The 15,170-nt window shown below is 42.3% G+C and overlaps 1 protein-coding gene across 1 annotated transcript in view; it reads left to right on the top strand.

Annotated features, from left to right (window-relative positions):
* The window catches only part of LOC147663798 (MORN repeat-containing protein 1-like), a 313,512-nt gene extending 300,880 nt beyond the window's left edge, over nucleotides 1-12,632 (top strand). Inside the window, exon 9 of the mRNA XM_086950197.1 lies at nucleotides 12,526-12,632. Coding sequence (XP_086806323.1) covers nucleotides 12,526-12,632 — 107 coding nt within the window. The remainder of the gene's footprint in view (nucleotides 1-12,525) is intronic.
* The last annotated feature ends 2,538 nt before the right edge of the window (nucleotides 12,633-15,170 follow it).

Below are 15,170 nucleotides of genomic sequence, written 5' to 3'. Positions count from 1 at the left end.
AGCTTGATTATTACATTGGAGAGCATAATAATATAAACTAAATGTGTGCCATATTAATAACACACATTCCGCATTTTACAATCCTACATATTGACTTTTTGAGTGATTGACTGGCAACTCAGCAGGAGAGTTCCCAGAATAGAAAAAACACATAATATTCCCAACACTGGTTTGTGCAGGGGTTGAGATTTTTGCTTCGTCCATTTCTGCAGCAAGACTTTCATTCCACCTCCTGTGAATCCCCAAAGCAGTAGAAGTGGCCGGCCTGATTTGAACCAGATTTGACCAGATCTGAAATAGTGCAGTTCAGGCATCAACTTCAATGAAGGAGGCCACGCGGAACAGGCCTGACAACTTCCATACGGAGCAAAGCCACCACTCATAACGACTGAGGGGTCCTCAATTATGCCTCTAAATGGGAGGGTCTCTTTTTGGGTAGTTCGGTGGAACACATCCTGTCATCAGGACGCCGTTGGAGTTCACAGAAAAACTACTGCCTCAAGTACACTGCAAGCAATTGAAAATTGCGATATACAGGATGCTTCACAATCAAAGGAATTAATCCAGGAACTGCCTTGTGCACAAAAAACACAAACACTTCTGGCTAGTTATGGGTGGAAGATTTGGAAAAATGAATTTGAACATAGTCCTTCAGGATGGTGACTGGAGAGGTAGTGCCCTACTTCTAAGAAGTCTGGCCAAATCTACTTCATTTATGTGGGGTGTGTGCATTTCCACCATCCAGTCTACTGAAACCATTCAAAGTACCAGAGTTACACTGAAAGTCAAGGAGAGTGGTAGTTAAATGTCCTTCCCTTTGGCCTGCAATCTATACTAGCACCAGTGGCCGTGAATCTGCACAGAAAAATGGTACATCTACCAATATATAGATGACCAGCAAATGAGGATATCCTTATATATGGAGAGAAGACGACTTCACAAGTATGATCTACTGCTTTTATGAGGCCTAGAACTAACAATGAAGTTCCAGAAATTAGAGAACCTCCACAGGCAATTCTCTCCCTTGGATCTCAGCTGCATTTATGACGTTGCAAGATTTATCTTGGCAGTGTTCAAGGCGCAGTTATTGGGATAGATGCAGTAGATCATCTGCATCTGGACTAGGTGGAGGCCAGACATTTTACATTCCTACTAGTTCTCATGTCTTATTTTATTAACATGACCCCATTCTGTAGTCTGAAGATGTAAATCCTGCTGAAAGAGTTCCACCTATAGAGGACACAGGTTGAACAGTGGCAGCTGCATTAATGTATAGTTCACAGACAGAAGGATGCCACCTCTATGCTGGTGGACTCAGTGTTTATACCTGAAAGTAGGCATATCATTTCACTTGTCTTTGGCACAAGCCACATCCACAGACATAGATTTTTAAGGAAAATGTGGACTAGAAGATCGTTTCACATCTTGGGACATAGGTAGAAGAGAGAGAGGCCTCGTAGTGGGGTTATTGAAAACTTGAGGGATGTGTTTGCACAGGAGAGATTCAGATGACTGTGCATTAGCAGATCTGTAGAGAGAAAAGTGTCCTTGCAGACAGAAGCAACGATGGTCATAGCAAGCTTTATATATTAGGCAGAGAGCCATAAAGTTAATTCACAGGTTTATTGAAGTGCTCTACCTACTGCTGTGGCTACATTTATGTAATAGGGTAATTTTACAAATTGTGAAATTTTAAACCCTCTGAAATTTGTTGAGAGTGGTGTGTGCTCTTCCCAAGTACACACTATTGTAATAGTCTAATTGGGAGAGGATAGTTTCACACACCACTTTGGAGGAAAGGTTCAATGGTGGGAAAGGAAGAATGTTGCCCAGCAGAGGCAGGCCGTATGAACAGGAAGGAGCAACAGCATAAATCTGGCCTTTAAACAAGTTCCCCTGCAAGGAAAACTCCCAGATAATTCACATTTGCAGCTTGCTATGAAGAGGAAAACAATAAGAGAGGGATTGGTGACTATTGACTCCATTGTTTCTATCTACCATCGAGAACAAAGCTCTGTCTTGTTAGCATTTAATGCAAGAAAATTGTTGGTAATTTGAGGGAGGATGCTCAAGCGACAGTCACTCAGATTAGAGGCACAACTTGGGGATGTATTCTCCAGATGCACACTTAGGGCCTGATTCCGAGTTTCGCTGTTCGACCGCCTGAAGACCACTGCCGAAACACTCTTTGCTGCCCAAAAGGGGTAAGGCCAAAGAGCATGGTGTAATATTCTTGATTTCTTCATTAAAAATGATTAGTAAATGCTTCTATTATTCTTGATCTTGAGATGTATTCCATTTTGGCATATGTCACACATCTTTCCTTCTAAATTCATAATCACTGCCATAATGCTCCCCAACCCTGAGAACTATAATCAAATTGAAATGTTGAGATGAAATTATCACTTTGACGATCAATGAACTGGTTCTTCCATTATTCTTCCATTATTCTTCCATTATTAAATGTCAGTTGCCTGGTCGATCACTACAACACTACAACACCTTCCGTTTATTACACTGAAGTTAGAACTGCTGTAAAGTCAATCTAATTCTTTACCTCTTTTGTTACACTTCAATTTATTACAAATTTGAACAGGGTTTACCATTGATTCTTCAAATTTTTTATACAAAACATCATCATAATTCATTGCGATAGCCAAGAATGGAGACTACTTAATAGTACCATTTGACACTTTGTATATGTTTCTTTCCTTTTCTTTGATTTTCAAACTAAACATTTTGAATAATAATTTAACTGGCCAACGTATGGAATGTATATGTTAATTATAATATTATCTTCTGGCTACTGGGTGCACTTGAATTGTTACCACCCCTTAGGGCAGGTAGGGCAGGTATTAGTATAGGGAGAAATTTGCAAAAAACTCTTTCACTCTTATTATTTAACAGTACTGATACTAATGTTATAATGACCTCTGATGAATGTTCATATTTCTCTTTTTTTGCTTTATTTTCATAGGAGGTATAATTATTAAATTCTGTTTCTTCAAGTTCCTGTAGGGCCATTATCTTTATGTGGTTCTCGACCAAGGGTAAATGCAGTTTTTATGGTGGCATATAACCACTGCTAAACGCCATGACGTTATGTTCCATAGCCCTTTGTTAGGGACCATGTCGTTTCTCAGCAGGCAGATATGAAATGTATTCCTGCAGCAGTCCAATTCTGCTCTCTATTGCCTAAATGTTCTTTTCACCTTGGATGAATCAGTCTGTTCTTGTTTATTTAACTGTGATCCTATGATTCTTTGACCAATTTGATCTCACTTCACTAAATCTTGCCATTAATTCCATAGAGATATTATAGATTGATTCAGTGCATTTTTTTGCACCTTTGTGGATAGCCTACCTTTCTTCTTAACTATTGCAAATACATCAAGATCTAATCTTTTTTTTAACATCTGTAGGTGTTAAAATAAATACCATCACATATGCAATTGGTACGAAAGTTCACTACTGCTTTATAAATATATTTTGACAATTGTAGCCATTCTAAAAGGATAGTGACAAATTATCCTTCAAATTTATTTTACGTGAACTTGGGACAGATTGCTATGATTTTAATATTTTTGAACAGTTCATGAGGTTCCAATTCCGTTTCATCTGCGAAATATATCCTTGGACTGTAGAAAACTTGAATTCTATATTGTTGAGATCTAGTTACGTGATCTATTCTCATTGAGATCAGTTTTTTCGTATTTATTTCCTTTTAATAAGTTATTATACCGTACATTTACCCCTCTTCTGTTATTGTTTGCCCAGTTCCACTCCCCTGTCTTTTGGTGGATCATTTCCTCTTGCAGATGTCTGAAACACATTTTCAGTTTCAATCGCTGTGCATTTCTATATGGGTGGTATTGGGTGTCATGATCCTTAATATTTATATTAATGGTCTTTGTTTTTGGTAAGAAAGAGTTCGTTGATAGATTTAGGAGATTCAGTTTTAGTTCATGCGGCCCAAGTTCTTATTCTCGCATACACATCTTAAATCTAATTACTTGCAGACTTTTTGGTTATTTTCCATGTTTTCTTCTTTTTGGTTTCTTCTCACAATACTCCTTTTCTAGATTACTCTTATTGACAACAATTGAAAACTTTTGAAATTCTTTGTTTTTCTCTTTCAAAATACTGGGTTATTTTCCATTTCAGCTTCCATATCTTCCCCAATGGTTTGGCCATTAGCAGTGCATTCCTCTCTAGTATCCGCAAGTCTTGCACTTTCTGTTCTGTATTTATTTGTTCTTTGGTCTTATTTTCTACAGCATAGTGATGGGCGTGCAATGTTGCTGTAATGATGTTTGGATCCTAATGCAGATTTTTGTTATTAGGGGCAGTGCTTAAATTGTAAAAAAATGAGTGCCTGGGCCCTTGTTAGGAGGTCAATGCAGCTTCCACCATTGCCCCCCACAAGCATTCCCAATGACAGTACCAACACAACTGACCATCACACTCCTACAAGTGTGACAATTCAGACTTTAAATATACATTAGAAATGACTAATAGATGCCCCCAAGCTATTCTTTTAGCTTTGGGTGGCAGGTATTTGTGATTTGAATGATATTTAATTATTAATCATATGTTGTTGTGCCCCTCACAAAATTATACAAACAGTGCCACCTTATGACAGGCTGTCATAAGATCTGGTGTTTACAATAAAGTGCTGGTGCTGAGCACCGGAAACCACTGGCTCAAATTAACCGCTTTGCTGCGGCCGGAATTCCCCGGTGGTGATGAGGAATTTGATGCATGCATGGTTCGGACAGCCCCCGGCCATCCCCAGCATAGGCCCACCGTGACGTCAGAGGGCCAGGGGTTGTCCAACGCACTGAAAAGTTTAAGCACTGTTTAGGGGGTTATCAATGGATGTTTCTCCCCCAAAAGTAACTTACTAAACAGCTTACTAAATTAAAATCCATGAGGATTTCTAAGTCCTTTTAGTCCGCTGAATTATTTCATATAGGAGTCAGGTCCACCGTTCAAAGTTTGTGAGTTTGAAGCCAGGTAAAGTTATATTTTGACTTTGAATTTCCATCGATATTAATATTTAAGACCCCTTATCAGTTTATCTCTGCTTCCCTGCAATGATGGTATTATTTGCAGTTAAAACATTTTTGTTCTCACTGTATTTAGTGGCTTCCAATCTTAATAAGGTTGTTACCGTTTCTTTTACGTTTTTACGTAGTCCTATAGAAATAGTCAGTGCTGTGTTTATTATTTTTACTTATTTACCCCATCATAACCAGACTCATCTTCCAGGAAGGAATTAAGGGCGTTGCATCCTGGATGAGCAGCAGCTGCCTCAAGCTCAGCTCGGAGAAGACAGAGGTCCTCATCCTCGTACCCTTCCCCTCTGCATGGGACAACACCGGGTGGCCCACCGCCCTCGGCAGCCCTCCCACCCCCATGGACCACACCTGAAACCTCAGCATCGTACTTTACTCCTCCCTCTCCAGGACCAGACAGGTCAACGCCGTCGCCTCCAGCTGCTTCAACAGCCTCCGCATCCTCCGAAAGTCCTTCAAGGAAGACCGTCACCCACGCACTCATAGCCAGCAGACTGGACTACAAAAACGCCCACTATGCCGGGATCCACTAGTCTCTGCTCCGCAAACTCCAGACCATACAGAACACGGCAGCCAGGCTCATCCTCTGCATCCCTCGACACAATGCATCACCCAACACATGCGGAATATCCATCGGTTCCCCATTGAGAAGAGAGTTACTTTCAAGCTACTCACCCACGCCTACAATGACTCCACAACACTGGACTCCAATACCTCAACGAGAGAATCTCCTTCCACATACCCAAGAGAAACCTCCAATCCACTGACCTCGCCCTCGCCAAAATCCTGTGCATACGCAAAACCAGAATCGGTGAAAGAACCTACTCCTACATCGCAGCCAAAATTTGTAACGAGCTCCCGATCGACATCAGACGTGCCGGTTCCCTGAACATCTTCAGGAAGACACTCAAGACCTGGCTCCTTGACTGAACAGAGATGCCCCCCCCCCCAGCACCTTGAGACCCTCAGAGTTGAGTAGCACGCTAACAATTAATTACATCTTCAGGGGTTGCATCTTCAGGGGTTATCGATATACTCTAATTATGATTATCTGCCGATGTTTATGATTTTCTATGAGGACAGAGCAGGGTACGTCTGATAGTTGAGTTTCATCTTTACTCTGGGTCTTTAGTAGGCTCTGTTGTACATTTGTTAAATTGGTAATCTGTTGAGCTCCATCTTTGCTTTAAGGTATATTTTCATTTATCAGTCTATCAAACATTTTTTGCAATTGTGCTTTCTCGTTTCTCCTACTAACCTTATTTGACTCTTATTAGCCTGTGTTGTAAAAACGTTTTGCCCAATTTTTTGGGTTCATTGTCCATTTATTCAGCAGTTATTGTTAACTTACTCCCATCTTCTTTAGTACTAAGACCATTTTTGTCCCAGTTCATTAACCTTGTCTCTTTCCATATACCTTAAAAGGATCTTCTCTGGCCCTGGTATACTTAATCACATAGTTTAGGCCATATTCAAAGTAGTATACAATGTAGCACTCCTGGGAAAGTGTGATTTCTTTTGAAGAGTCCCTTGCATATTGATATCTTCAAACTTAAAATAATTAATTTACTAAGATCATTGCCCAGCTGATTCTTTAGTGGCTACTCTCAAGCATGATACCATCAGTGACTTCAAATCCGTGAAAATTGACCAAAGCGATACATTGCCAATCTCTGGGTCATAAATTGTGACCAGACTGCGGGCGATGACAAGGCACGTTAGGTAAATGCAGTGTTCGGATAATAATAATCCACAATAGACCGGCATACGAGCAGTTAAAGATAAACATCTACATCCATCTTCAGATCCTCTAATCACACACTACAAGTTAGTGTTGCACCTCTTTTACTGTCTGTCCCTCCGCCATTTTTTTGGTTGTAGTGAACAAAACCTGTTGACTGACACCCTATTTGAACACTTGCCAGGGGGACAAATACAGCCAAGATATCCTGCAAGAGCTCAGTATGTGGTAAGCAAGCTGAGGCGCACAGGCGTTTAGGGGCTGTCAAATGCATCGAGGATTGCAGTGTCAAGTCGTGTTTAGAAATTTGCTTTTCCTAGAAGGACTCAAGCAAAATTAAAGATTAACTTTTAAACAAGGAAATTAATTCAGAAATATAACATTAAAACAGGGAAGAAAAGGCGTCACTTTACTGCTTACAGCATCTGATCTGATTATTTAGTCTTCTTGATCACGTGGTCCTCACAAAGGAATCCCCTCTGAGAACACGAATGACTGCAACAATGGATGTTGGCTCCCATATTAACTGCTCCTATTGCTGGAGCCGCAAGCCACTCCAGTGTCACCTTCTTCTATGTATCCACCTGGGACAGGACACTGCACAGGGTCAACGTCCCGGCTAATGGCACGGCTCTGTGCTCCAGGCTCGCTGCAACTCCTAGGAGCAAAACAGAATCCACCAAGATCAGTGGCAGTGCAGTGATGCCTTGCAGGAAATCATGGTGCGGATCCAGAGACTGTCGATGAGATCTGGGAAGCGAGTACAATTGTCCACTTCTGCAGTTTCAGTGAGCATGTCTTTCAAAAACGAGCGCAAACAAAAGTAGTGGGTATGGCCACGGAGTATGAGGAACAGTAGTGGTGCAAGTTGTTTCCACCTTATTCCCTTTACTGCCTCTTTCTCTTGCTCTGGATCAAAGTCTGATGATGAACAATATCTACCCATTCCCAAAATTGAGTGCTAGTGCTCACCACCTGCCTTATTCATACACAAATTAACCACTGGTGAAAGCCCTACATTAAGCATCTTAATGGAGGAGGCTGGGTGACGTGTAGATAATCTTTGCAGATCTGTCTTTCCTCAAAACGTATTGTAGCAAAGATTGAAAAATTGATCTAGGCCATGAGGATGAATTAATTAGAAATAGATGTTTAATATATTATATATGGTTTTAATTAACTTGTACAGTAAATAATTCCTCCTACTTTGCAGATGTTTCTTTCCCTTGCCTGATGAGCCGGGCACTGTATGTTAGAGTGATGAAAATATTCCCTGAGGGGTTCACATTATACAGTAGTCTCATTTTTCATAGACACAGGGTCTGAGGATGCTCCCGCTTGCTCGCCTAACTCATGTGCAGTCTCTTGTATGGAGACATCCTCTCCAGTGGGCATCCTTTTCTCAGCCTGGTTGAGGTCCTGGGACAATATGCAAGGAATCAGTGGTGCCAGCAGTAACATTTGTCATATGCTTCGTCACCAAATTGCTCAATTTTGACAAGACACACTGTTCACAGTTCGTGGCTTTTGTTTGACAACCCAATGATACCTGGGAGTGGGTTTCCCATCTACTTCGTTTGAGCCAATCGGGCTCACACACTTGGTAACAAAAGGCAAGTTTGGGACTGGGAATAAAATACCCATTCAGCTCAGAATGTTCGCGCATGCCTAGAGCTGTTCGAGGTTGAGGTTTCAACTGTGCATACTTTTTTTTTTTAACATTGATGCTGGTGCAGTTAAGAAAAAAGAGGGGTGATGAAAGGAAATCCTGTGTGAGCAATGGGAAAATGTTCTCTCTACCACTCGATACCACTAGCTGCCTTGAGCCACCCAGCAGCCCATCTAACAAACCTTAACTTTCATGCCTGGCTGTATTACCTGCCAACTGAAAGTCCCATCCCAATGGGTAGAGCTTCTGCAAGTAGTGAAATGGACTGTGTATGAGCCAAGGAAGTAGCCAGGAAAATAAAAAATATCCTCCTCTCTAAAAATATATGTCTGCCAATGAGTGAGTGGGCGATCGAAGTGTACGATCCTGACCATTTCGAAGAATGTATGCACCCAGGAATTATTGTCCTAAGGAAAGTTTCCTTACTTCCTTCCTCTGCTTCTCTCTTTTCATTTTCTTCCCATTTTTCTTTCCTTTTTTTAAAACCTTTTTTCCTCTGATCTTTCTTTTTTCTTTTTTCCATTCTTATTTTATGACTCCATTTGCCTTTCTCCTACCTTTTCATGCAATTTGCATCATTCTTCCTTCTCTCAGTAATCATGTTTGGATCTTTAGCCACACATTGGCTCCCACTTCACAGCTGCCTCAGCATAGCATCTCCTTTCTGTTAATAGTTTCTACTTCTGTCTTGTGATCTAAAAGTCAGTTGAATGTTAATAGGAGTCACACAAATATATGTAATCCCCTCTCAAGCATGTGCTTCACTTTGCCCTTGGTGCAGACACTGAAGTGATTCTCTGCTGCAGATCAGGGCTAAGCTCACACCTCATCGGTTGCGAGGGAGATGGGGAGTCAATTCCCTGCTGTGGTAGGACATCTGGCTGCAGGCAATTTAAGGTAAACTTCATTTGAAACAAATGTCATATCATGGTGGTTGCTGTGGTGTTACGCAAAATATGCCATTTACAGACCTCAGATTTTATATTGCAATGGGAACTAAATTTGTACAGGTAAACAGTTTTTCTAATAAAAATATATATATCACATAATTTCAGCAAATATTTATCATTTGCGCATCATCAAGCAAAGTGTCTTGATTTGTTTTGATCCTATTAAAATCTTTGCTTCTATCAGACTTTAGATTTTCAAAATATTTGCCTAATTTGTGCATCCCTACCTGATGATATATTCTGTAATACTTGTAAAGTTAATTTACAGGTATTTAAAAGTTGTGTGTTAGAAAAAAATGATATAGTACAGACCTTTCCTTTCACAGTCTCTCTACAGCAGCAGGTTTGACATATAGTTCACCTTACGCAGTGGCGTAGCAAGGTCAGGTGGTACCCAGTGCGGAAAATGTCTTGTCAACTGTGCGGAAAATTTCTTGTCACCCCCCACAGAATTTCCTGCCACCCCGCCGAGCGGAAAATTTCTTGTCACCCCCACATTGAAATTATTAAAGAAAGTAGGAAAAATGAGATACTTACAGTTGCAAGTGTAATTTTTTTATTTAAAAAAACATATTTTTGCCATTTTGTCACCCCCCCTAGTGACGACACCCAGGGCGGCCCGTAACCACGACACCCCCCTTCCTATGCCGCTGACCTTATGAAATTCTCTCACTTCCAGTCAAGAGACAGAAATGTAAACCCCAATCTTCATGTTAAAAGAATTAGCAGCAATTTGCCAGAAGACATAGCCTCACATTTCACCTCTATCTTTGAAGCACAGGAAATGTGACAATGTAAACACAAAGGGCCTTATTATGATGTCGGTCGGAGTTGCCTCCTACTGACACCGTCTCAGACTCGGGACCAACCGACCTCAGGTCGGCAGTTACGACCTACTTAAACAAAAAGAATCCACCTTAAGATGTTGTTAGAGTGGTCCCTACATTGGTGGGGTGCACACAGTGTTCTTAAAATACCCCTCACGCACCACAAGGACCCTTGGTGTCATCCTTCATCATTGGGGTCTTCGCACCCCTCTACCGGATGCGGCGTGCTGCTAACCGACGGCTACGTGGGAGCACTTTACATTTTTGGTTATGTGTGGTGCGTGTGGGGTCCGTATGTTAAGTGAGTGGTGGGATCCAAAAGTGAAAAAAGTGAATATTAAAAGGTACCTGGCACGTGAGGTCTAATAATTTTAATGGGCCTCTGTGCTGGTACTGTTAAAAGGGAGATTTTTAGGTATTTTGTATGTTAATGTACAACACCTCATGTGTGCGTCAACATGTTTCGAAGCTGGGCTTCTTCTTCAGGATGGAGTGCACAGATCCCCACCTTACTCACATCGCCGTGTTTACTTGGCATACCTATAAAACACGATTCTGTTTATTCTGAGCTGTAAGAGTGGCTACTATGTGCCTACTTATGTATTCATTGATATCTGTACTGAGTACCTGAAAAACATGGGAATAAAAGAACACAAATAGGAGCATAAGGTATTACAGTTTTCAAATATCCAAACATGCTGGTTCAGTGACCTAGAGAAAGTGAGGTCAGCAACATCTAGACAAAAATTGTCATCCTATTTTTGTGAGGTGCCCTGTAAAGAAACAAAGACGAACACAAGACACACATACATGTAACATAAAACACACGCTCTATTGGGAAAACCTGTTCAGATGATGTTATGGAAAGGGATCTAGGTATGTAAAAAATAGGGTTTAATGCCAAGGAAACCAAATTTAGTGCATACTTGCTGCCAAAATAACGGTTAGCATCATGAGCCTCCAGGACGGTGGGGTTGTAGTGCTTAATAGCACCCTGGAAAAAGGTAGGTAGAATAATCAGAATCACAGGCATGGCCATCAAGTGTTTACTCACTTGATGGAAAAAGTGTCCCTGTAATCTGTCTCGGCTATGCCATACTCACTACAGCAGGAGAATCCCGGCGCTTGACTGCCCCCAACCGCGGCTCCATCGATAGTGACTGTAGCCCGGTGATTGAGCCTTAAATACACCCATCAATCTTAGTTATTGTTGAAAACCGGGAAATAACATACGGGCCATATAAGGTAATTCCGGTCTTCATCGTCATCCTACTTGCCCCAACTAGTAGTGTTACTGAACGGCAACTGCGCAATTGCAGGAAACGTTCATGCGACTGTGAGATACGAGAAACAGAAGTGGACTGTCAACGCTCATGCGTGTAGTGTGCTGTAGCGCCATGGTAAACTGACGAAATGATTCCCTGGCCTGCCAGCTCCTCTCATTGTGATATTTGCCTACACTGACAAATTACCCAAAAGGATGACAAACTGACGTGGAGCACATGTGCAAAAAGAGGGAAAATAGGCTGTGTATGTACAAAGGTGATTATTTGGGGTGACATACTGCTAACTGCCTGTAAAAGAGACTACACCTGAACAATAACAGAGTGTATAGATACACAACAGTTGGACATGGGGTGGTGATTGCTGGCACATCTTACCGACACAGGTGCACTGAAAGCTATGGCTACGCTATTAAAAATGAGATGAGTTACTCAAGGGCCACAGAAGAATGGGTCATATTGTGTGGCCCTGATGAAGGGATATTAGTGCCGCTCAAAGAGACAAACAACGGGTGTGCCAGACCTGGGCAAACGAGGGGAGTGTACCTCACAATGTTATATGTCATAATACTGGGGGTTTTAAAACTATTTATGAAAAGGCTAGTGCAGCTGGCCCCACGGAATGTCATAGTTGAGCCCAATAACGTGGGTGCCCAGACGGAACACCCAGCGTTGTTCTTTCTCAAAAAGGCCTTTTTCTGAGGGCAGTTGTTCAATTATGGTCCAATTGAGGTCATTCACAGAGTGCATTTTGGTCAAAAAATGGAATTCCATTTTGGTCACACTTTTTTGCACCTTACATTGTTCTTATGCTCGCTGATTCTGATTTTTGCTGGTCTCGTTGTCATCCCGATGTACTCAAGCCCACATGGACACGTAATCATATATATGACATGTTTACTGTTACAATTCGTAAACTTTCTTTGTTCCCATGTGTTACCATTCCTAAAGGTCAGATGTCTGCTCTTTTTTGTTAGGTGGCAACTGCTGCAGTTGCCACAAGGGTGGTGGCCCTGTATCCCGTGGAGTACGGGTTGTTCGGGTTGGTGTGTCCGTGGTCGGGTATGGACCAGAATGTCCTTAAGGTTTCTGCCTACCTTGTGGGCAAAGAAGGGTTTTTCAAAATCCAAATAGCCACATACAAGGGTTCGCCAATGTTTATTTACAATCTTGGAAATTTCATTAGAGTGGGTATTATAAGTGGTCACACAGATTGGCCTTTTGTTTGGTTCCTTCTGTACCTTCTCTTCCAAGAGAGCCTCTCTGTTGTTGTTATGAGCCCTTTTCATGGCCGTGTCTATTATAGGTGTGGGGTACTTCCGTTTTTGAAGTTTACATTTTAGGTCCACTGCTTGTGTTTTGATAATCATTCACGTTGGAACAGTTCAGTCTTAGGCGGAGGAATTGGCCATATGGAAGATTATCACGAAGGTGTCGTGGGTGAAAACTGTCGTACCTTAGGAGACAGTTTCTAGAGGTAGGTTTAAAGTGACTCGTCGTCTTTAAGAAGCCTCCCTCTAGATAGATGTTCAGATCCAAAAATACCATCATGTCACGTGATACAGAGCTTGTGAATTTCAGAAATGTATTCTGTGTGTTGAGCCACTCCATAAATTGTGTAACTGAGTGTAGGTCACCTTCCCAGATGACCAAAATGTCATCTATGTAGCGCCTCCATGTTATTATGTTGTTCCTAAAGGTGTTACTTTGATGGAGGATTTTTTGCGTCTCCAGTGGTGGACTTAGAGGCCGGCCAGACTAGGAGCAAAGGTGCTTCCCATGCTGGTGCCGTGGTTCTGCAAGTATAGTATTTTTTCATATTCGAAGAAATTCCTCGTTAGTGCCAGAGAAATGCACTCCATTACTACACTCCTTGATATCTGGTATTTCCAAGGTGTAGAGAAACGGACCTCCTCTTTGATGTTGAGTGTCTCGTCATGAGGTAAGCTGGTGTAGAGGCTTTCTACATCCAAGCTTAGTAGTATTTGGGTGGAGGGGTCAAAAGGTAAGTCATGCAAAAGCTGGAGTACAGCTTTGGTACCCTTCAGGTATGTGTTTGTAGCCTGTACTAGAGGACGTAAGAAGGCATCCGCAAATCTGGACAAAGGTTCCAGAATGGAACTGATGCCTGAGACAATCGGTCTCCCTGGAGGTTTATTTAGATCCTTGTGTATCTTGGGAATGGTGTAGAAGTACAGGGTCTTGGGTGGTTTCTGGACAAGAAAGTCCGCCTCTTTTCTGGACAGCCAGTCATGGACCACTGCTTCTTCCACCATTCCCAGGATCTTGATATGTAATGTCTGTGGGGTCCTCATGCAGGACAGTATAATTTCTCCTGTCTGCTAGGAGTCTCAGACATTCTTGGTTGTAAGCTGTGGCTGTCTGAACAACAATTGCTCCCCCCTTATCTGCAGGTTTTATGATGATATCTTTATTCCATGCGAGTTGTTTGATTGCTTCCAATCTGCTGGTGTTGTGGAATACATTTACATTAGTCATGTTTAGTTTGCCTAGGTCCGTCATTACTGCTTTTTCGAAAGCCAGTACTTCGACAGGTAAGACGGTATATGACTGGGTGAAGGTTGACTTAGGTTTTAACCCTGTGTCAGTGGGTGTAGAGGTATCCTCTTTATTTAGGAAGAAGGTTTGTAGTTTCAGTTTGCGAACAAAATCCTGAATCTCGGCATGGATTTTTAAAGTGTCCAGCCTGTTCGTAGGTACGAAACCCAGACCTTTGTTAAGGACTGTTTTCTGTATGTCTGACAGTGTAAAGGGGGTTATATTAACCACCAGGTCCCCCTCTTGCTGGTTGATGCTTGATTTTGGAGGGCGCCTGTCATGCTCCTTGTCGCCACTCGGTTACAACCGCCTGATTACGATACGACCGAACACTTTTCGGTCGGATAGTCACTTTTCTCTATGGGAGCTTGTGTTATGGCCTTAAACCGGCTGTAATACAGGGTCCTATAGAGAAATGGGGGCATGTGTAAAACCCTGCACCCTGTGGCAGGCCCCCCATGGTGCCTGCCACACAGTGCATGGATTTACAGGGGGCACCCTTAGGTACCCCCTTGGCTACTAACTGTAGGCCGCGGAGGTAAGGGAGTCCTGCCAGGGGCCCCTAAAGTCGCTTTCCGACAGCCTTTCCATGTCAGGAAGGCCAGCACGGAAAGGCTGTAGGAAACCGACATTGTAATCCTGATGGCGGAAACGCCGTCCATAGGGATTTCGACTTGGTTCCGACTGACTGGATGACCCCGAGAGACGGTCGGAACTGAGTCAGAATGACTGGCCGGTTTACGTTTCAACTGCCGACATCATAATTGGGCGGTCAGACCGCAACCGATTGTGTTGCTCGGAAAGTCTCCAACTACGGTTGGAAAGCTTCCGACTAGCTGTCGGAGGCTTTCCGACCTACATCGTAATCCGCCCCAAAGTGTAGAACAATGATATTTGTTTATTCGTCTTCTCAACTTCACCATGGTTATGGGGATGGGGGACCACGGAGAAACTGTGGCCTTGATCCTCCTTAACTTCGCCATGGGGTTCGACACATTCTCTCAAAACACCCTCATCAACAGACTCTACAACATACAGCAAGATACCCTCAAATGGATCACCT

The sequence above is a fragment of the Lissotriton vulgaris genome, unplaced genomic scaffold, assembly GCF_964263255.1.
Source record: "Lissotriton vulgaris unplaced genomic scaffold, aLisVul1.2 SCAFFOLD_2347, whole genome shotgun sequence".
NCBI classification, from domain to species: Eukaryota; Metazoa; Chordata; class Amphibia; order Caudata; family Salamandridae; genus Lissotriton; species Lissotriton vulgaris.
Note: the sequence above shows the minus strand (reverse complement) of the source record. Positions and strands in the feature narration are given on the sequence as shown.